General features: G+C 37.5%; 2 protein-coding genes across 3 annotated transcripts in view; one reads left to right on the forward strand and one right to left on the reverse strand.

Annotated features, from left to right (window-relative positions):
- Positions 1–10,838: 10,838 nt before the first annotated feature.
- GPR160 (G protein-coupled receptor 160) lies at positions 10,839–11,855 on the forward strand. The gene has a single exon (XM_006861821.1). The coding sequence runs from the start codon at positions 10,839–10,841 to the stop codon at positions 11,853–11,855; it is 1,017 nt and encodes a 338-aa protein (XP_006861883.1).
- A 10,829-nt stretch (positions 11,856–22,684) lies between these two features.
- PHC3 (polyhomeotic homolog 3 (Drosophila)) overlaps positions 22,685–24,012 on the reverse strand; it is a 97,786-nt gene continuing 96,458 nt past the window's right edge. For both annotated transcript variants that reach the window (XM_006861823.1, XM_006861822.1), the window contains exon 15: positions 22,685–23,163. In XM_006861823.1, the coding sequence (XP_006861885.1) occupies positions 23,009–23,163 (155 nt within the window). In that variant the 3' untranslated portion in view covers positions 22,685–23,008. The remainder of the gene's footprint in view (positions 23,164–24,012) is intronic.

The raw sequence follows: 24,012 nt of genomic DNA on the forward strand, positions 1-24,012 counted from the left end.
AAATCTGATTCCTGTCACAATTATGTTAAAAATAACTTTTAACTGTAAAATAGTAAGCACTGGACTGCTAACCACAAGGTTGATGGTTCACACCCACCAACCACTCCTCAGAAACCCTATGAGTTAGAATAGACTCAATGGCACTTACAACAATAGCCATCCTTGTAAACACAATTCAAGTTAAAAAATTAGAACTTTGTCCCATAAGCCTCTTCAATGTGAATTCTCCTAGTCACAAACCCTTTCTCCCCCTAGATAGATACAACTTAACTCTTATAGTATTTATTTGCATAAAAATATAATTCTACCTCTCAAATATATATACCTAGAGACTTTAGTTTAAAACAATTCTTTAAGATGTCTTTTAAGTCTCTTTTACTTGATAAGTTACTTTTTCCTCTCTTTCTTTTCATTACTGTTAAAGAACCAGGCCATTTGTCCTGTAAAAGTTTCTGTAGTCTGGTCACATACTGTGGCACCGTTCAGTATGTTCCTCTGTCCTCTGAAGTTCCTACAGATTGGTGTCTGAGTCCACTCTCAACTGCAATCAAATCAATTCCAACTCATAAAAAACCTGTGTAGGGCTTTCAAGGCTATAAATCGTTATAGGAGCAGAAAGCCTCATCTTTCTCACATGAAGCAGCTAGTGGGTTTGAACTGAAGACCTTGCAATTAGCAGTCCACTGCTTATTCTATAGCATGAAATCTATAGAAGATTCTGAACATCTGGTTGTTACTTCACCAAGGAAAACAGTCACACAGCAGCAAATATATAAAGCAATTATGATCATTAGTTATTATTGCTGTTAGTGCCATCGAGCTGTTTGGTTCCAATTTATAGTGACCCTGTATAGGATTTCTAAGGAGAAGCTGTTGGGTTTGAAACACCAACTTTGTGGTTAGCAGTCCAGTGCTTATCCTACAGCCACACCAGGACCCACATTAGCCATTTGTTGTTGTTTTAATGTGCTGTCGAGTTGGTTCCAACCCATAGCGACCCTGCATAGGGTCTCCTAGGAAGAGCTTGTGAGCTTGATCTGCCAACCTTGCAGTTCAAACTACTTTGCATTCTGGCATTTTAACGCACAGCGCCACACCAGGACTCCAAATCAAAACAACAATAAGACATCTCACCCCAGCACTAATAGCAAAGTTCAAAAAAACAATAAACAACAAATATTAGTGAAGGTGTGGAGACAATGGGACCATCACATGTTGTTGGTAGACCTGTAAAATGGTTCAGCCACTCTGGAAAACAGTCTGGTGCTTCCTCAGAAAATTGGAAATAGAAATACCATATGATCCAGCAATTCTTCTAATTGGTATACCCTCAAGAAATGAGGGCCAGCAAGGGAAATAAATAATAAAGATTAGAACAGAAATAAATGAAAGACAATGGGATCAAAAAGACAAGAAGTTGGTTCTTTGAAAGGATTAATAAAATTGACAAACCATTGGTAAATCTAATAAAAGAAGATGCAAATAACACACATAAATTATATGGATGACATCACAACAGAGTCAACAGAATTTAAAAGGAGAACAGAATACTATGAAGAACTGTATTCTAAATAAATCTGAAAACCTAGAATTAGGGCATTGATAATTTTTCAGAAAAACACAACCACCTAACCTAACACAGAGTGAAGTATAAAACTTGTAGAGACTTATAACAAAAGGAGAAATGCATCCGTTTACAGTTTTCAAGATATCCATTCCCCCTCTTAATCCTTTGTATGAAAATTTGTTTTTGTTTTGTTTTTCAGTTGGGAAACTCGTCACCTTTTTGCTTTGTTATCACTATTCTGAAATTTCTGGTGATGTGCCTCTATATGGGTCTGCTTCCATCCAAGAAGGTGGACATTCATGAGCCTTTACAGACTTGAAAATTCTGCGACTCTACAAGCTGTTATTTTCTTCTGATTTTCTCCTCTCCTGTTTGCTCTCTGTGTTTGGCTCCTATTAGTCAGATGTTGGACTTGCTGGGTTGTTTTTTCCATTTTCTTTTTCTTTTTTTTTTTTTGGTTCTATGTTTTTATGGGAAATTTCTTGAACTGTATTTTCCAACTCTTCTGTTCACTTTGCAATTTCTGCCATTATATATTTTTATTTTCCAAGATCTCTTTCTTGTTTTCTGTTGCTATTTTTAAAATAACCTACTCTTGTTTTTTCAGAATACAAGGGTTTTAAAATAAAGTTTCTTGAATTTTGTCTCTTTCCTCCAAGTGGCTTTGTCAGCTGATTAGGTGTGTGAGATTTTTCTTAGTAGAACTTTTCCATGAATGTTGAGTAATGTTCATGAGTAGACGATTGTCTGGCCTCTTTTACTAGAGAGGACTCAATGTCAATATTTTTAGATACTTTTTCCTAGGCTGGTCTCTAGAGAATTTTTGCATGTTTATATCTCTGGCAATAGTATTCCTGTAAACCAAGTGAAGACAGGTTGAAGAAGTATGAACTTGAAATATGTGTATTTTCACTCAGTCTGCCTGTTTTCAGTATGGTACCTTGATCCTCAACACCATTTATGACTCTCTGTTTATCCTTGTCAGGGGAAAAAAATCCTGTGTTCTAATTTGATAGTTAAGGGGGGACAGTCATCTGCTACACTGAGTTAGGGAAGGGGCTTGAGGATCTAACTACTTATTTCCCTTGCAGGCAGTCTTTCTGTTTTTAGCTCCACATTTGCATCCCTTTCTAAAGGTACCTGGGGTCAATACTTCCTAAGCCCTTTGAGGCTTCTGAATACAAAATAGGTTGCCACTCAGCTATCTTGCTCTTTTTCTTTTTTTTTTTAAACTATAGCTTTATTTTGATAATGGGAAATGTGGTAACGCTGTAGGATAAGCACTGGACTGTTAATCTCAAGGTTGCCGGTTTGAGCCTGCCAGCTACTCCATGGGAGAAGATGAGGTTTTCCACAAATATTTATAACCTCAGAACCCTCCCTATACAGGGCTTACAATGAGCCGGAACCAACTCGGCACTTAACAACACAATCCCAACACTTAACAACATAAATCATACATAATAATTTAGATGACACATAATAGATTTTATTTTGATAATGTAAGTGCACAAGCTGTTATAAAATTTTCAAACGATAAGGAGAATTTATAAGGAATTGTATTAAGATGTTGTTATTGTTATGTGCCGTGGAGTCAGTTCTGACTCATAGCAATCCTGTACAGGGTTTCCGAGGCTGTAAGTCTTTACAGGAGCAGAAAGCCTCATGTTTGTCCTGCAGAACAGCTGGGACTGTGTTGCACACAGTTTCTCAAGGAATCAGGTTAACAGAGGCACCACCATCTTGAGCTGTGCCATCTGGAACGCATGGCCTCTTTATTCCCTGTAGCAGAGGAGAGAATGCTGAAAGAGCTCATCTGCATTAAATGCTGTGGTCTCACAGCTCGTCAAAGTTACCTGGTGTTGCTATAACAGAAATACCACAAATGGATGTACACAACAAACAAAAATGTATTCTCTCAGTGCTGGAGGCTAGAAGTCCAAATTCAGGGCATCAGCTCTCTGGGAAGGTTTTTTCTTTCTAGCAGCTCTGGGGTAAAGTCCTTTTCTTCTTTCAACATCTGTAGGCCCACCTTCCTTGGAGATCTCCAAGTATCTTGGCACCAGTTTTCCCTAGGGTATAGGAGGTTCTCAGTGCATGGAATCTGGGACCAAAGGATGCATCTGCTCCTGGCTTTTTTCGTGGTGGTACTAACAGCCCTCCTCTGCTCACTTCTTTTATCTTTTATAAGATAAAAGGTGATGCAGGCCACATTCCAAGAAAACTCCTTTTATGTTGCATGAGGACTATCACCTGAGTTAGGTGTTGTGTCCCACTCTAATCCATTACAACTGATTAGCCAAACTTATCAGATCACATCATGGGAGATACCCATTACTTAACTACCAAATTGCACCATTGTATAACTGCCCAACCACTGAGAATCATGGTCCAGCCAGGGCGACATATTTTGGGGAACATCGTTCAACTTATGACACAGCCTAATCACTGGCCAAAAATAGAGACACGGACCCACCTGTTATTGTTGTTAAGTCCCGTCCATAGGGTTTCCAAGGAGCAGCTGGTGAGTTTGAACTGCTGACCTTGTTCACAGTCCAGTGCTAAGTAGGAGTCAAGAAATGAAAATCTTCCCATCTGTCTTGAGGCAAGAAGTTGTGTATTTGTGAGTCGGAACCAACTCCACGGCACATAACCACCACCACCATAGTGCTACACCACAGGGAAAAAAGTAAAAAAATAAAAGTTCCATTCCATAACCCTTGCTTGGTCTTCCTGCCTGGTCCCATTTACTATCCTTATGTGTCTAATCCTATGTTTGGATTGTGGAAACTATTCCTATGATCTGAAAAACCACTGGGTTTGTATTTTGTTGATTTCAACTTTTGCAGCTCTCTTATCTGATTATATCAATATGTAAATGAGACTTGGGAAAAAGGAAATCAAGAATCCCTTGCTAGTTGCCTTAACATCAAAATTTCAAATTTCTTTTAAAAATTTGCTTTAGAATATCTTTTGGAAGATACAAAATTAATAATGATGACTATAGGGAGAGAAACTGGACTGGGTAGCAGGGATGGGAGATGAGGAGTAGGTGGTGGTGGTTGTTAAGTGCCTTCCAGTTGGTTTTGACCCACAGAGACCCTGTATAGAGTTTCTGAAGAGCAGCTGGTAGGTTTGAACCACCGACTTTGTAGTTAGCAGGCCAATGCTTATATCCTACAATGCCACACCAGGACTCTGAGGAACAGGTTGTTGTTAAGTGCCATTAAGTTGGTTCTGACACATAGCCACCCTGTATAGGGTTTCTGATGAATGGCTGGTGAGTTTGAACAGCTACCTAAGGTGCAATTTTTCTCTGTAACTTGAAGTTTGTACCATGTAAATTACATATTTACAAATATGTTAAATAAAAATCTTTCCAACATTTTATTAAGTTTCTGTATCAAATCTAATACTGTATAAGTGAATGAGAACAAAATATATGTTTCTTTAAAAGTTATCAGCAGATTTAAATGGCATTTTATCCACTGGATTTTGATGTAAATTATCAAATAAGGGTCATATTTTGAAGAAAAATATATATATATATATTTATATATCCTTTGGAGTAATAAAAAGATATTATCCAGATGGATCAGTTGATTTCACACCCTTGGGGTACCAGTAATCAATATAATAGGGACTAGTAATCAACATTATCACTCATATTTGGATGGTACTGCCTTTTTTAGAAAGCTCTTTTTCATATAAACAGCATTCCTTTCTACATTCCCATAATTGTGGCTTACTGAAGAACCCAAGGTTTGAAATCAGGCCCTGAGTTTGAGTTTCAGTTCCAGCCTTACAGCCATGTAACCTAGAGACAGATAAAATATCCCTTACCCAATTATTGTCAGTTTAGAGAAAAAGGCTCATAACGCCCCCTGGACAAGGCTCAGTACGTTGTTTCTTTCACAGGTCCTTTCCACTCAGGCTCAGCAAGTCTAGTTGCCAGGCCAGTTCCCTTTTCAACTTCACGGCAGACCAGAATGTTAATGTTAGCTGTGCTTGTACTCCCATCCAATGGTTTAGTGCAGGTGGGCTTTGTTAAACTTTTCTGAAACGGCACATGAGATTGTGTGGCACAACTATCTGAGTCGATTGTAGAAGGTATAAAGCCGAAATATATACCTCAAGCGTCCTTCAGAGGTACATTTCTTTTCCAGGGATTTTGAGACCAAAACTATTTTCATCATCATGCTAAGAAGTTATTTACTTTTTTTTTAAGCTCTTAAACTCTCACAAGTGTGAAGAGGACTTTTGCAGAAACTATGTGATGTGATGTGTTGTTATTGTTGTTAAGTGCCATTGAGTTGATTCTGACCCATAGCAACCCTGTGTAGGGTTTCCGAGGAGCATCTGGTGAGATTGAACCACTGACCTTGTGGTTCAAAGCTGGACTTTGCAGTCCAGCTCTTTAATTCACAACTAATTAAATATAGCAGATAAGATTCAGTTCTCTGCTATTTAACCAGACACTGCAGTGATTTGTGAAAATATATATATATTTTTTTAAATGCCACTCTTCTCACTAAAATTTTTTATTTGGAAAAAGAAAAGTTATTTATGTTAACATGTAATGAGTGTCAGTGAGTCCGGAAACCAAACTGTTGAAACTCTGGTATAGACTCTGAGGCTTGTGAGAGAAACGTGCAAGAAAAGCAAGATTTAAAAAAAAATAAATGCCATGCTACGTGTACCAATATCTAACGTCTGTGGTGAACTACCAATGTAAGCATTACTTCTTCCTTTTCTTGAAAAGAAACAAAAAATATTGGCAGTTAGCTACTGGAAATTAACTGCAGTCTCACAGAAAGTTGTTTTTTCTAAGACAGAAATCTGGAGCCATTTACTCAAGACTCATTGAAATGGTTGTTGCTCATGAAGTTATTTATTTTAACCACTGAGATGTTTATTAATGGTGGTTCCTTCCCCCCCCCCCATCTTTCATACAGAGCTTATTTACGTAGAATTTTTGGTATTGCAAAATGAAATGCAAGGAGCCAAAAGTAAGATAATTGTCAGCAGTAAATCCATATAAAATAAGAAGCTCGTCAGCCATGAAAGATCCAATGGAGAAAGCAAGGTAAGTACTGTGTGTTGTTAAGAATTAATTGATTTTATAGTTATAAATGCAAAATCAGAGACTGTGTTAGTCAAAAGAAATCCCCTCAGGTCTGCTAATGCTTCTAAACTGGTCCTAATTCAGGTCAGAGCACAGAGCCAGCCCATGGAAGAAACAAGATGCCCTGGTCACTTGTCAGGTTACATCTAGTGTAGTAGAGTTGATGTATGAATAGTTCAAACATTCTTGAAGGAAAATGATTAAATTTTATAAATTTCAGAACCTCTTTAGTAACCATGAACATTTTGGGATATCGAAGGTTTTTTGTCTTGTCCTGGGAGGTGGTTTAAAGCCAAACTATTGGAATTTTGAATATATTTAGTAGTTTATGGGGGAAGTAGGGCAGAATATATAAAATTGTTACCATCCAGAAAGTCTTGATTGATCATCATGAGCATGGCACTCAGGCACTATTGAAAAATGACTAAAATCCCTCTTATTTTTCCTTATGCATCCTTCCCATGCTTTTCATTGCCTCAAGATACCTATCTTCCATGGACCTTGGCTTTCTCATCTCTGAAGTTTCTTCCAGCTTTATGATTCTCTTGCACAATACACTTCAGATTTGTCTGTTCTTTCTTCAAATCTATTTGAGTTTAGAATTCAAATGAGTGATCGATGACATATAGGAGTACAGGAGTGGTGCTATAGTAAAAGCACTCAGCTGCTAACTGCTAGGTCAGGGGTTCAAACCAATCAGCTTCTTGGAAAGTCTATATAGGGTCATATGAGTTAGAACTAACTCGATAGCACTAAACAACATAGGGCTTCCTGTGAAGGAGCCTTTGGTCTTGTAGTTAGCAGTCCAGTGCTTACCCTACAGTGCCACACCAGAACTCCTTACATACACAAGAAGGCTTAAAATTTTTTGTGGAAAAATTCCACGGTCTTTTCAGTCCATTTTACCATGAACTTTTTGAAGCCCCTCTTATATATGTGTTTGTGTGTATTTATGTACCTTAATGGACTTCAGGTGTGGTGCTGGACTGTGAACTACAGGTCCGCAGAACTATACACAGTTCTTGTCTTACTCTCTTTACCCTCAAAATCTACTGGCACCAAAATAGTTGTCTAAAATAGAAGTCTCCTCTACTGAAATGATTTAATCAGTAGTTTGCTTTTAGGCAAGTCCAGTTTGTTTTTCTGGCTTGACCTCATTTTTTCCCCTTAAAGTTGATGTAATACCAAAATATCTATAAGTATGCTGCTACAATATTGATAATGTATGTACCTTCTAGTTGTTTTCTATGCGTGTGTAATTTCTTTCTTTACAAACTAGGTAACATATTTTTTTTTTTTTTAATTAAATGTTTTTATTTTGCATTGAGTGAAAGTTTACAGGGCACATCATCAGCTTCACATTCAACCATTCATATAGCTTGTTTCATTACATTGATTATTATCCCCTCTATATATCATCAGTTAACAGTGTTTCTCTCTATCCTCTTTAGCTTTTTTTTTTTTGGATGGGGGGGGACTTGGCTTATTGGAATTTACAGTCTCGGCTTTTAGGGGAGGTTTTTACATTTGTCTGTGGATATCCAGGGCTCATGTATGAGATTACTAACAAGCATTACTAAATAATCAGATGAGGGACAGTTTGTTATGTCTACTAGGTGGCTAGAGTCTGATCCTCAGAGCCTATGGTTTGGACGGTCAACAACGCTTGGGCCCACAGGGGCTTGGCCTCCTGACTGGGTCTGTGCTGTCTGCATCTGAGTCCTCCTTATTTATTGATTGTTTAAGGGACGCTGCCTGTCTTAGGTGGTCAGTGCGAATTCCTCAGTCTTACCAGTCATTGAGACTCATTGCAGCATGGCAATGTCTCTGTCCCAAGTAGCCGAGGTTCCACGTGATCCTTACCCGTCTCTGGCCACACGTCCAGCATAAACAGCCGCCATCCGAGGAAGGCAGGGAGGGAGGAGATCAGCTGGGGACCCCAAACTAGGTAACATATTATTTCATGGTTTTATAACCTGCATTTCACTTAGCTAAACATATTGTGGATATTTATCAAAATGTCATTTTTTTAACATGTAACTAACAAAGCTCAAAAATTTAAGTTTAGAAAAGGATAGAGTGAAAACGAAGTCTTCCTTCCATCCTTTAAGACATTGTTGATTACTACATAATAATAGTTAAAATTTTTATTACAGATTCTTTTTTTTAATTTGTGTCTAGTTACTGGCATAAGTTGAGGACTGAGTTGTTTTGTTTGTCTTTTTGCTGTTCATGAATACTGATTCAACAGTCTTGCAAAAACAACTTTGAGTAAAGCATGGTTGGTTATTTTAATGAAAAGTTCCTTGAAACTTCTTTCTTAACCTTTTTCTTTTGCTCTTCTGAGTTCTTCCTCTCTGACTTTTTTCATCTTTTTACTGCTTCCAATTGCTTTGACTCTCAAACCCCAGCCCCTCTTCTTTTAACTGCAAGGTCGGTGGTTCAAATCTATCAGCCACTTCTTGGAAACCCTATAGAGAGTCCCTATGAGTTGGAAACGACTTGCTGGCATTTAACAGCAGCCATCACTGCTCTCAGGTCTCCATATTAAAATTGTAGATGGGTGTCCTGGTGTGGCGCTGTGGGTTAATGAGCCAGACTGCACAGCCGTCTGAACTGCAAGGTCGGTGGTTCAATCTCACCAGCCGCTCCTCAGAAACCCTATACAGGGCTGCTATGGGTTGGAACCAACTCAACAGCTCTTCACAACAACAAAAACATATTGCTTCACCACATTCCTGTCTCTCTGGGTGCCACAGTTGACCGATCAGATCCATAGTATAAATCCGTAATCTTTCCTCCTTTTACCACTGGTCCTATTTTTGTCACTTGAACAATTTATATCTTTGGGCTTCAAAGGAAGATTTAATATGAAAGATAGTCCTGCAATTAAAAAGAATTTGAAAGCTGCTATGACACTGTGGGTTAATCTGCTGAACTGCAAAGTCAGTTTGAACCACAAGGACGGTGGTTCAAGCTCACCCGCTGCTCCTTGGAAACCCTCTACAGGGTCTCTGTGGGTTGGAACCAATTCAACGACCCTTCACAATGCTGTTAAGTTTTGCCTCTGTCATGGGTGAAATGTCTGCCCCTTCCTTGAAAGACTCTATGTAGGGTGTCTAAAACTGTACACCAGTATGTGAGCAGCCAGCCTCATCTTTCTTCCTTTCCTTGAAAGAAGTAGTGTTTAAAAAGGAGGCTAGGTGATGTTGTCTGGGATGACAGGGGACTGCGTTAAAAGCTTTCAGGGACTGGGTGTTCCCATCAGGCTGCTATTTTAGGAATCTTTTTTGGCTCCAGTTGTTGTTGTTGTTAAGGGCCTTGGAGGCTGTTCCAACTCAGGGTATTTCTGTATAGGATTTCTGAGGAGCGGCTGGTGGATTTGAACCACCGACCTTGTCTTAGCAGTCCAGTACTTATCCTGCTGCACCACACCAGGACAGTAGATGAAAGCCAAAGGAGGAGCCCTGGTGGCATAATGGTTAAGCGCTCAGGAGAAAGGCATAGCAGCCTGCTTCTGAGACATGTTGTTAAGCACCGTGGAGTCGGTTCCGACTCATAGCGACCCTGCACAGGGTTTCTGAGGCTGTTAATCTTTACGGGAGCAGAAAGCCTCATCTTTCTCCCGCGGAACAGCTGGTAGTTTCAAACTGCTGACTTTGTGGTTTGCAGCCTGACTCGTAACCACCTTGCTACCAGAGCTCCTTGAGACATACAGCCTTGAAAACCCTTTGGAGCAGTTCTGCTCTGACCTAGTGTCGCTGTGAGTTCAAATAGAGATCAAAGGGTAGATAAAAGTATTTTTCTGTTGTGATATTTAAAGCTGTATTTATGTTGAGGTTTGGGGTTAATGATTGGGAGGTTCTGGACCATCTGGGACCCAAACATAACCAAAGCATACACATTGATTCTTGTTGATAACATTTTATGTTAAAATAATATGAACCAGTTCCAATTTGTTTAACTATTTGAAAATGTGTCTGCGTTCAAGATGTGAACATCGAGGTGTGTGCTTTGGAAAGGTTTAAAGTAGAGCTAGCAAGGGAGCCTCAAAAATTTCCCCTTTTTTTTGCAGGGATGGAAAGTGAAGTGCAGGAAGCAGTACTTGTATCTCTGTTGGCAGGCTTTCTGAAAGTTAACTCAAATATGACTGGTCTTTCTCCCGAGAACTGCTCTTCTCAGTACGAGGTACATCCAACAAACCAGCCCCTAAATGTTAGCAGTCTGCTGTTCTTGATTATATTTGGGAAAACATTATTAAATATCCTCACACTGGGAATGCGGAAAAAAACCACCTATCAAAATTTTTTGGGATACTTCTGCACTTCACTGGCATTCACTGATCTTTTCCTTTTGACAAACATTTCTGTTATATCCTATTTCAAGGATTTTGTACTTTTAGGCATTAGGTTCACTAAGTACCACATCTGCCTAGTAACTCAAATTATTTCCTTTACATATGGCTTTTTGCCTTACCCCGTTTTCCTGATAGCTTGTATAGATTGTTACCTGAATTTCTCTCAAACCACCAAACTTCCATATAAATGTCAACCATTATTTTATTTCTTTACTGTAATTTTGATTTGGATTTCAGTCCTTGCTTATGTTTTGGGTGATCCAGCTATCTACCAAAGCCTGAATGCACAGACTCTGTATCCCCATCAGTGTCCTTTCTATGTTAGCAGTCAGAGCTTTTGGCTCTCATCTTCCATGGTGATGATCTTATTTGTGGTTCTAATAATCTTTTGGTCTGAAGTCATTGCCTTGGTACAGTCTGTAAGGTTAACGACTTTTATGGATGAGGCCATCCTGTATTTTCCCTTTTCATCCCACTCTGATTGTACTATGAACTATCAAAAAATACTCTTGCCTAAGCTCATTATCTGTTTTCTCGGTACCTGGTTGCCATTTGTCCTATTTCAAATAATCATCCTTTTACTTAAAGTACAGATTCCAGCTTACATTGAGATGAACATTCCTTGGTTGTATTTTGTCAATAGCTTTCTCATTGCTACGTTTTATTGGTTAAATTGTCACAAGCTTAATTTAAGAGCTTTAACATTACCTGTGGACCCATTTGTGAGCTGGAAATGCTGTTTTGTTCCAGTTACAATTCATAATCTTGAGAAAATGGAGAAGCCTATATCTATAATAGTTTGTTAATATATTGCAATCAAAACCTAGGACCACAATGAGAATAAGAACTCAGGATGTATGAAATGCTTTAGTACATCACAGTATGGTAGTGAGGATTGAGGGACTGAGAGTCTGACAAACATGAACTGAATTCCCTCCTTTTTAGCAACATATCTTTTGAGGTTAATTACATTGCTTATTAAAGTGTTTCCTTTAAAAACAAGCATTTCAAGAGAAGTATTTTTCCTGTCCAGGAATGTCTATTACAAATATTAATTTGTTATTAATGCAAATGTGGAACAAGTTAACGTTTGGCCATACTGATGTCTGTGTTGCTCAGAAAAGTACTGGATGCAAATTATTGTGTAAACCTGAGAATTACTGTCAACTTTAAGATATGAACTTAAATAAACATTTTTATTAAATTAAAAGCAATCAATTTAAGATCATTTTCTTGCAATGATTTGGTATAAACATTCTTTGATGTAAAGTGTAAAGATAAGCTCACTTTAAATTTAGCTGATTTTTATAATAAATACATGTATTCCTGGGAGAAAGGAGTTTGGGTTGTCCACCTTAGTGACATATCAGATGCATTTTCCAGTTGTAACTTGTGTGTCACATACTTACACTTACATGCCATGTCATCACATTAATGCAACACACTGTGAAATTAAAGCCAGGCGTCTCAACTTCAGCACTACTGACATTTTGGATGGCGTAATTCTTCACTGTATTGTGGGAGGCTACCTTGTGTATTGCAGTGTTTGTGTGGCACTGTTAATGCACTGGACTGCAAAGTTGGTTTGAACCGCAAGGTTGATGGTTCAAGCTCACCAGTTGCTCTTTGGAAACCCTGTATGGGCTAGCAAAGGGTCAGAACTGACTTGACAGAACCTAACAACAACAGCCTTGTGTATTATGGAGCTCTGGTAGTATAATGGTTAAGTGCTTGGCTACTAACCAAAAGGGTGCCATTGTAACCCACCAGTTGCTTCGTGGAAGAGCCCTGGTAATGTGCTCCAATATAGATTCCAGCCTAGGCTCTCCTATGGGGCAGTTCTACTCTGTTATCTAGGGTCAGTCTGAGTCAGAATTGACAGACCAGTACACACCACCACCACCCTTGTACACTGTAGTGTGTTCAGCAGCATACCTGCCTTCTGCCCACTAGATGCCAGGGTACCATGTTATGTCAGAAGTCTTCAAAAAACCCACCCATCTATGATCAGCTGATTTCTCTAAGAGTGGTGAGCCCATTCAGTGGACAAAGAAGTCTCTTCAATAAATGCTGGAGGGAAAATTAGATTTTCACTTGCAAAAAAGTGAAATGGGAGCAATGCCTCACACCAAAATGGATTAAAGACTTAAATGTACAAACTAAAACCATAAAATTTTCAGGAGAACAAGTAGAGGCAATGCTTTTAGGCTTAGCTTTCTACAGTGGATGACTGATCTACTGTAATAACAAACAGCAAAAGGCAAAATAAATGAGATCACATAAAAATTTAAAACTTTTGTTCATTACAAGATTTTACCAAAAAAGTGAAAAGATATCAACTGAGATAATATCTTTAGTAACCAGAATCTGATAAGAATCAAATAACCAAAAAATATATAAAACATTGACAATACTAAGACAGATAGCCCAATCATAAAAGTGGGCAGTGGACTTGAATAGACAGTTTACCAAAGAGGACATTCAAATAGCCATCAAATACCTGGAGAGATGCAAATCAAAACCATAATGAGATACCATCTCATTCCCACTAGGATGGCTAAGGAGTCCTGTTGTGGTGCTGTTGGGCAAGTACTGGCCTGCTAACCACAAGGTTGGTGACTGAAACCCACCAGTCCCTCCTCAGAAACCCTATCCAGGGTTGCTGTTAATCAGAACAGACTCAATGGCACTTAACAACTAGATGGCTAAGATTATAGAAAAACAGAAAATGGGAACAAATGTTGGCAGAGATGTAGAGGAACTGAAACCCTCCTCCAATCCTGGTTGATTTGCAAAATGGTAGTGTTGTGGCAGTTCCTCAAAAAGCTCAAAACAACCGGATGGCTATCTCATGACCCAAAAATTCTATTCCAAGGTGTATACCTGAAAGGCTTGGAAGCAGACTCAAAAAGTTCATTGAGCACTATTTATAATAGCCAAAAGGCGGAAACATCCTAAATACCCATCAACAGATGAATGGATAAGCAAAATGCAGCACCTACATAATAGTTATCAGTGGTTACCAGGGATGGGCAGGAGAGAGAAAAGGGTTAACTGTGATGAGAAAAAGTGAATCAGTAGACCAGCCAAATGGAAGAGGATTTTATTTGTAAAGAAATGAACTTACAACGGATCTACAATATATATTATTGTAATATAAACAATATAAATAAATGATCCTGTAGGCCCATTAATCTTCCATCCAGACCCACATGAAGCAATGTTACAACAATATTCTATGTGAAAATGTGCAGGTAACAAAGGTGCAATTACAAGCAAGTTTAAGCAGCAGAGTATAAGGTGCTTTAATTTAATAGTTAATGTTGCCATCAACAGACATTTAAATGTTCAGTTTTACTTCACTTAATACAGCCACAACAAATATGAAAATCTAAAAGTCGTACACATGCTACTTATTAATAGGAAAGTGCTTTCTCTGTTTTAAAAAAATACACAAAATGGACAACCTTTTTACACAGATCATGGTGTGCTCTCAAAATGCAAAATTAACTTCATTTTTTTAGGTTATACATTTTAGAACTGTAGCTATCAGACACCAATCTATGAACTCTAATGCTAAGGGTGCTAAAACTATTTCATTTCTTGTAATTAGGACTGGAATACAATATCCAATGTAAAGAATACATCTATATATAATCTTAACATTTGTTTCCTGTAACGACAGAACATGTTTTCTTTTCCCTTGGTGATGCTTTTTGCATCCTGGGTGGATCACCTTTTGATGTCTTAAGAATATGCAAATTTTATTTTAGAACAGTGGGAGGAACCAATGAAACAACATGCGTTTGAAGCATTAAAAAAAAAGATAACCACAACAGTGTGCCTTTGTTGAATTAACAGTGTAAAATTTTTAACAAGCAAGAAGACAGAATGTCCTAACTCAACAAAGACATTTGAGATGCCTGCTACCCCCTCTGAACACCCATCCTTACACTACTGGTCCACTTAGCTACCAGCATAATACTGACTCTGAGAAAGCAACCAAACTTTTGAGTGCAAAGTAATTGGGAACCTAGTTAAACATCTTGGAAATCAGTTGTCATCCAAAATACCATGTTGGCACAATCAGGTTATTTTTTAAAACTGAATACACATACAAAAGGTATTTATGCAATAGCTGTTTTAACAGCATATTTCAAAATTTTAAGCAAATTAAAACACTTTAAAAGTAGTATTTAAACAAACACCATGCAACTATATATTTTTTTAGCCCAGACTATCTGGTTATGTGGACAAATATTAGTTGCTCCTATTTTAAGTTTGGTATAAATGCTAATCCAACATTTTTTTCAAAAAGCTGTAATTATGATACATGAAATTTTTTTAACATTAGGTACTTTAATTTTATATCTTTATGGAGACTAAGATAAACTGATGTTTATATGTAAAGCTGTGTCAACAGGAATTACAATCTGATTCACAGAATCCCAGAGCAGTCAGGGAGCTTTACCCAATTCATTATCCAGTCTCCTGTTCAGTGCTTACTCGTCAAATACTAAGCAGTTCAAGCATGGAATTGGCTTATGCTTACTGCACCTTAAAGAACATTTACTATGTAATAATATATGTGCTTTGTATTACTGATTCTTATACATCTTTTTAAAAATGGGTATGTGTAATAACCTTTTAAAGTACAAAAGAGTATGTAATTTTTCATCCTGTGAAAACAAACCTTTATGAGGCTTTTTTTTCAGTTTTGAAAAGTTGTTATACTGTTAATTTTAAATATAGAGCATTTATAGTTAAAAATGTACAATAAAGTCACTACCAACTTCTTAGTATTGTTCTATCACTTACTCTGTATAGCAACACCTCTGGAACAGACTGAAGTGTCAAAATAATTCTGTCAAATAGGTCCCTAATGTTAGGTACCCTCAAATATGTAACCTAATTGGTCATAATGGTTGACTACTATTTAGCCTGTGAAATGTGTTCTAGGAATTGTGATGTGATTCCCTTATACCCCTCAGATGTCACCTAATCCTTTACTCAGTGCATAAACAGATCCCCTCTCAGTTCCAAGTTTACATTCAACACATTACATGGTAATAATTATGGGTATGTCTATTTAAGCTGTAATCAAAACCTTGGGATGATTTTCTTTACTTCTTCTAGTTCCTTAAATCATAGACAAGTGCACACCGCACACAGTGCTCAGATGGTTTCCTGAATGAGTGAATGGCAATATTCAGATGTTCAGTGCTAACCTAGCAAGTAGCATTTAGAAAAAAGCCCTCCTCTCTTTGCCTGTATAAAATCCTCTACCTTAATTCTTAGGAGAACAAAGACTATGTGACCCAGGAATTGGGTGCTGAGCTAAGTATCTTTTAGCAAAAACCCTTCAATATGAACTAGTAAGAGGGAAAAGCAAACTATGTATACGAACAACTTTAAAAGTACCTCGAGAGTCCTGGTGTGGCGCTGTGGGTTAATGCGCCAGACTGCAAAGCCATTTGAACTGCAAGGTCGGCAGGTCAAGCTCACTAGCAGCTTCTCGAAAACCCTATACAGGGTCACTATGGGTCAGAACCAACTCAACAGCACTTCACAACAACAACAATTTAACCTAGAACCATAGTTTTAGGACTGAAAGTTACACTAAAGATGATGTAAACCAACTCAAAATTCTGAGTAGTAGACACACCGTACTGTAAATGCAGAAGTAGAAACAGAGGTAAACAAGCTAAGTAATTGCCCAACTGTGTCACACACAGCTAACTGAGCCAGGCTGTTTTTTTCTTCACTCAAGTCAATTCAATGATTATATTAATCTATTAGTTACTTTTGAAGTAGATTGTTTACTCATTATTTAATACTACCCAAAACAAAGAAAAAGAAGAATTATTTTAAAGAAAGCAATTGAAACCAAGGTTTTAAACACTGGACATCCTGGCTTACCTGAAGCAAGATTTGAAATTCCTTCTTTGTAAAATTGGTTGATGTTTATTTCACAGGAGACAATAAGCCCCACTGTTCTAACACCAGCGTTTGTATCTCTGTTAAGTTAAAGCCCCACAACGCATCAATTCAGCGCTGATAATATTCTGTGAAGCATAACTTGTAAGCCAATAAATGGTGGCTACTATCAATCCATAAGATTACTGAACTCAGTAGTTTAAATAAGTGGTGTAAAAGGACTTAATAAATTGTGCTTACATTTAAAGCTATGCCATGTTACCATAATGGTTTTAAATATTTATTTATTTATTCCAAATTAAGCTTCATTCATTGCTATACTTCTTTTAAACAATGCATTTAATATTTCTTTTGCACAGATTTTCTGAGAATTCATACTGAATACCACCAATGTCACTAAGAGTGAAAAAGGTAGTAGAAAAGGTAGTAGAAAAAATATTTTTCTAAATAGAAAGCATTAGCCAGAAACTCATTTTATACTGCTTTCTCCAACCCTCTGAGATGAAAATGGCCATTTTCATTTCCCATAAAAGCTCGTAAGCTATAAAAATGCAGTAAATAATACATTCATGGAAAAACTTTCCCAAAAGGTTCCATAAACATGGAACTTAAGAGGTGTGTGTGTGTGTCTTAATTCTAGCTCCAGAAGTAGAGAGTAGAATGAAACATTTTTCATCAGAGAAGCTGAGCTTTAGATTGAAAACGGGGATGAACTCCTTTTGAATCCACTTCAAAGTTCAGAGAAAGACACACATTTTCTCTGGAAAATGATGTAAATCATTGCCTTTGTATTAGTGGTTTACAGCTGTCAATAAAACCTTTCTCATAATCTCATTTTAAAACAGGTTAAATATGTTTTTAAAATATGTAAAACTTGAAAAACTGTTAGAAATTTAAGAAACTATTTTTTCCGCAGATAATATAATTTTAAACTATTAAGTGAAGAAACAGCTCGTCTTGCTGCTATGATGGAAACTGTATACGCTATGTTTTATGAACCTTTAACAAAACAGGACTTCTTAAAAAGCTATACAGCTTAACAGATTGAAATGAAACTTAGTAAGAATGCATATTTATTTAACACTGTATTTCTGCTTACCTAAAATGAATCACAATCTTTGTGATGGAATCAAATGCCCTAGTTTTACAAAAGACCAATCTTGATGAATGTTAGTTAAACAGTTCATTACCTGATCCACACTGCTTGGTTCCAAAGAACGAGAGGTAGGCTTGTGGTACCTAGTAAATCTAGACTAGTACAGACTGACCTATCAGGAGGGACCAGTTCCTACAGCAGGGCATTATGCCTGGTAAAGTGGCTGCCAACCAAAAAGAGAAAGACCCGCCAATGAGATGGATTGGCACGGTGGCAACAGCAGTAGGCTCAAGTGTAACAGCAGTTGTGAATATGGCACAGGACAGGCAGTGTTTCATTCTGTTGTGATAGGATTGCTATAAAAAAGTCACCCAATCTTCATCTGAGAGATACTAATTTTAAATGCCTTTAAAAGAAAAAAAAAATCTATATGGCAGATTCACTCTGAAAATGGTACTCTTCTGTAATTCTGATAACACAAAATTGAAAACTTATCACTGGAACTGAGGGGCTTCAGAAAGTTCATGGAAAATTGTCCATTATATATATATATATATTTTTTCCCATTATATTTTAATTCCACTTTTTTGAACAAACTACGAAGCACCCATATATATGTCCAAGGGACATTAAAAGACAGTGAAAGAGTTTGATTATAGGTGGACTGTGACACACACACACACACAAAAAAACCCCCAAATCCTGTTTATTGCTCTAACTGGGATCCAACAAAACTAGTGATGAAGGCCTTTTCTGTCCTATTTCACCACACTTAGCTAGCTGTGCTAGCCTACTGCATCTGGAATGCTTTTCCTCCTATTATCCCCTCCCTTCTTGTCTTTCCTCCTTTACTATTCCCCAGACAGAAAAGACCCTCAGGGCCAAGGACACATGTTGCATAGATGGGTCACTCTCCACTGCCCAATGGCTTTACTGAGCATGACAGTCAGGTATCACAAATGCTGTCTCACTAAGTCACCGCTGCAAGATACTAAGGACTTTCAGGCAGTCTCCTCTGAAGAAATTTTTGTGCAGCGCTGTCTTGGGGCTGGGGAGATGTTAGTGGAGATGAAGTGTGAGTGAGATGCTCCGGTCAGTTAGGTAATGCTCACTTCCAGTTGTATATAGACAGCATTTGTTCCTGCCCTTCCCTAAGGGTGCAAACTTTCAAACCATGAAAAGTAACAACGGTATTGTTGTTGAAAGGATCTTAACTGGGTGTCCAGCCCAGGACTCCATCCACTGGATATGGCTGTTAGGATAGACTGTAATAGTTTATTCTTTCCAAAGTTGGTTTTATTCTGATCTGATTATAGTGACTTCATACTTGTTAAATAAACATTAGCCGTGTCAAAAACTATGCAAAGACATGATCACAGCGCTTGTTTCATACAGTTCAAGTGCTACAGCAGATCCGGAAACAAAAATATAACAGTGGGATGCCAAAAGGAAAAAAATCATTTCTATTTAAAACTAGACAAAACATAAATATTAACTTCAAAAGCGCAAAAATTTGTTGTGTGTTGAAGTGGGCTAAGCTACATGAAGTGGCAGGTTTCTTGTTTGCCTTGTTCCCATTCCCAAGGTTCTTTCTACCATTCCACCTTCTTTCTCCACCCCTAGATGATACAACTGGGGAAAAACAAAACAAAAAAAACTTATGCTTAGAAGATGCTATGGAACAGTTAAAGTATCATGAAGAGAGTTGTACGCCACTAGAAGGTGACACCGCCCCACATGACACTGACTGATGACACCAAAGCTGCATAGCTGTGTTTTACATACCTCTACATAAGACTGACATGATAAAAATTAATGTCCTGGAAAAAGTAAAACTGCAAACCAGCTCACTCAAGTTTGTTTACTTTCCTAGGAAAAGATAGCTTAAAGCAAATAAAATTCAAACTTGTATTTTTCCTTACAATGGGAAAATATTGCATTTGTTAAAGGAAGTCAGAAAATCCAAATTTAGGTTTCAAAAATAGGAAGGTTCTCCTATGCCCACTCTTGTCATTCTTTCTTCCCCAATCAAAATCCTGAAACAATAATAGAAAAGAAAATGAAAGTAACTGCAACCTACTAACACTGAACTGCAAACCACAAGGTCAGCAGTTGGAGCCACCAGGCGCTCTGTGGGAAAAAGTGGAGGCTTTATGCTCCACAAAGATTTTTCTTTTTTTTTTTTTTTTTAAGTTTCTGAAACCCTATGCAGGTCACTATGAATCAGAACCAACTCGATGGCACTTAACAACAACAACAAACCCATCTAGATCACCTACTAAATAGCTTCAATTGCTGATGGCTCAAGAGAGAGGTGTGCGTCCACTGTTGTCTATGTATTCATTAAACATAACGGAGCTTTGGAATTAGATGAAGAAAGCAAATGAGCTACTTCTAGAAAACACAATTCACTTGAAAAAAGCAAGTGTATTTTAGGGGTATGTTTTGAGTAGGGACACTAGAAGATCTGGACTGCTCTTAAGATTATAAATTAGAAAACATTCTCAAACAAAAGGCTCTCTTGCAGGCTCCTCTTGTGCACTTAGCACAGTGGTAGGCACAGGGACTTCTAACAAGTACCTAATTGACTGGTGTTAGACGAGGGAGTAAATAAAAGGAGAACCTATAGTTCACAAGGCTACTGATAACATGGGAGACAAGACAAAGTATCAGTTTTACATTAGTTAGTTGTTTAAGGATTATCTATGATAAAGTTTCAGTTCCAGGGGGAGAGTTTCCTCTTTGCACCCCACTCAGATCGTGAACAATCTCTACTAATGCTTAGCCTATATTTGTGTTCTGAAATTGATGAGAAAAAATATTTCAAAGTCAAAACATAGGGCAACTAATAAATGACAACTGACTATATCGAGTGCCTACCTTGCCTTGAAATTTTAATTCAATATTAAAAATGTATATAAAGAAATATGTAACATAGATCAATATTGTAGGTCTGGAACATGAGCCTTATACTACATTACACTTTCTAACCCTACACATAACTATTAGTAAACATCTTTTTTGTTTTTCAAACATTACTACACAAAAGAATCTCACAAAGCGTACATACAAACAAGAGGCATCTAAAAGATTAAAAAAATTACCCGCTGTATTTCTGTATAAAAATAATCAACATTCTCTAATGTACACAAAGCCAAAAGATAAATATCTGTGATGTCTTCATTGACATCTTTAGTCGTCTGCTAGCTCAGGGCAATCTTTCTGAAAGCAGCAGTGGAAATGACTGAACCTCAAGGACTCTCCCTACTTACTGCATGTCTGCCAAGTTACCTGTGAATGTTCCTTCAGTTATTAAAATACCTCAATTATCTGGTAAATATATATGAAAACATTAAAAACAAAACCTGCAAAATTTTCTCAAAGAACATTTTTATATCCCAAACTAGAAAGCTCTCAGAGCTCCCACAAATGATTTTAAGCGCCATAATTCTACATAATACTAATTTTGCTCAGAGATTTAGCTTTAAATTGTTTTCCTTAAAAAAAAAAAATGTACATAAAATTAGATTGATCCTCCCAAGAGATATCACTTGGAAAGTGCTTTGCAGGAAGCATGCAGAGTTTAGTAAAGGAAAAAAGAATGTGCATTCTAGCTAGACCCAGCATGGTCAATGTTACGAAAAAACCCAGAACCACCACACATATCCTCTACAAATGATTTCCTTGCCAGTAAAGGTTGTGCACTGATTCCCATGGTAAAATCATAGTATGTCTTCATCAGTGCAGAGGAGCACAGAGATTATGAAAGATAGTATTAGGCAGTACTTTCTGAGAGTCAAGTTATTTGGGAGCTAGTCCTTTTATAGATCAATTCAATGGAGATTTACTCCCCTGGCCCCCAACACACTCACACACATACTTTTTTCTAATATGCAAAAAATTGGAAAATTACTTTAGCAGACCACTGATGTTATCTGAATCACACTTCATTGTATGGATTCCTTTTTATGCTCCATCATTACAAAATATCCCTTTGGGTAAAGAAGAGCAAAACTTAACTTCCTTCATTCGTATCAAGGTTTCTCAGCCTTGGCACTACTGACATTTTGGACTGGATATTCTGTGTGTGGAGGGCTGTCCTGTTCATTGTAGGGTATTTAGCAACAACATCCCTAGATTCTACCTACTAAATAGATGCTAGGAGCAACTCTCCCCTTCTCACCTCGAGTTTTACCTTGAGTGGAAAATGAAAATGTCTCTAGACATTGCCAAATGTCCCCTGGGGAGCAAAATTTCACTCATGTTGAGAAACCCTCCTCTTTATGTACAAAAAAAGAGAGAACACTAACTTTCTCAGTCAAGTCAAGTACCGAACAGAAACCAACTCCCAACTCATCTGACTTCCAGATCAGAATTGTTCATGCTAGAATGCAGTTCTTTTTGACAGACAAAGCATTTGTCTAAAGAACAAGTTTTCTAAAAATGCACACTGATATTTCACTGCATATGATTCCAGTCACTGGACTCAAATTATTCCATAACATAGCTCTTATAAAAAAAAACCTTTAGAAAACTCAGTAAATAGGGTACAAAAATGTATAATAAAAATGAATCAAAGGAGGGGAAATGTAAATCATTAAATTACTTTTTAAATGATTCTTTATATTAATGCAAACATTACCTTTAAAAAATTATCTAGGACAATGCATTTGTTTGAAAAATATCATGCCCCTCTTTCATGATGGCATGAAACCTGTAAGATTAATGTCATCAATGCTGGCTAATTATTAAAATGTATGCTGAATCATTTTCTCTGTAGGAGAAATGCCAATATTTATTTAATGCAGAGACTCTGTACTTGGCTCTACACCACAGTAAGGGTGATATTCTAGGCAGACCTGGCTTTACATTACAAGTCTGTTGAGAAGAGTAAAACTTCTGATACCACAAAGCCTCGTGTTCCTGTTAAGATTCCTTCAGAGAGTTGATGCGTGCACAGATCTTTAGGGCTGGTCCTAGCTTGATATTCATGGCACTCATGAGGTGGTCTTCCTTTAGCAGAAGAAGGGCCTGTCCATCAATTTCCTGCGCTCTGAATTCATCTGCGATATCCTGGCAGCCTGGAATTGATCAAGGGGAGGTCATTAGAAGTAATACTCAACAATCTGACATTACTCCTAATAGTCACAGTTATGCTCTCATAGGGTCTGAGTATCTGAAATACAGGGTGAGAAAATTTATTTACGGTAATCTTGGGTTCATGCCTGAAGAAAAGAGTATTTGCTGGAATTCTGAAAATAAAAGTTAACTCAAAATCCAGGTAAAGCAATTTACCTGGAATTCTTGTTCTAAAAATATTACAGAATTATTTCGTTATTAACAGTTAGGTACAATGAAGAGTGGCCAGTCTACAGATAACAATTCCTTCATTAAAAAGGACTATGTTTGGACCCAGAGAGGGAAAGGGACTGTGGGCCGAAAACTGGGGGGAGGCGGGGGAAGTGTAGGGGGTGGGTTTCTAGGATATACCCTTTGGGTGGTTGATGATGCATGGCGGGGACTGGAACCATGGCAATGAGATGATATATGATGGAATGAATGTAAAACTAAAGTTCTCTCCCATGTAAACTATCATATAATTCACAATAAAACATTTAAAAAAAAGGACTATGGCATCACCTCAAAGCATACTACAACATATAAGAGGTATGGATTATAACTCATTATAATGCCTCAGGAACTCATCTCTGTATAAATATGCCCTTCAAATACAGGTACAGAAAAATAAAATACAGTAAAACCTGTGCAAGCCAGAATTTGTGTAAGGTGGACACGAACGACTGAAAACTGGTTAAGACTGCACCCTATCAAAGGTGGAAAACTTATGAGACTCTGAATAACAAGGCAGTCTCAAGAAGTTCTGGTTCTCACAGGTTTCACTGTATAAAGTATTGCCACTAAATAAAAAT

The sequence above is a fragment of the Chrysochloris asiatica genome, unplaced genomic scaffold, assembly GCF_000296735.1.
Source record: "Chrysochloris asiatica unplaced genomic scaffold, ChrAsi1.0 scaffold00043, whole genome shotgun sequence".
Classification (NCBI taxonomy): domain Eukaryota; kingdom Metazoa; phylum Chordata; class Mammalia; order Afrosoricida; family Chrysochloridae; genus Chrysochloris; species Chrysochloris asiatica.

What these genes read in the sequence shown, in the direction of transcription:
- GPR160 (XM_006861821.1), top strand. Translation starts at nt 10,839, where the DNA reads ATGACTGGTCTTTCTCCCGAGAACTGCTCTTCTCAGTACGAGGTACAT.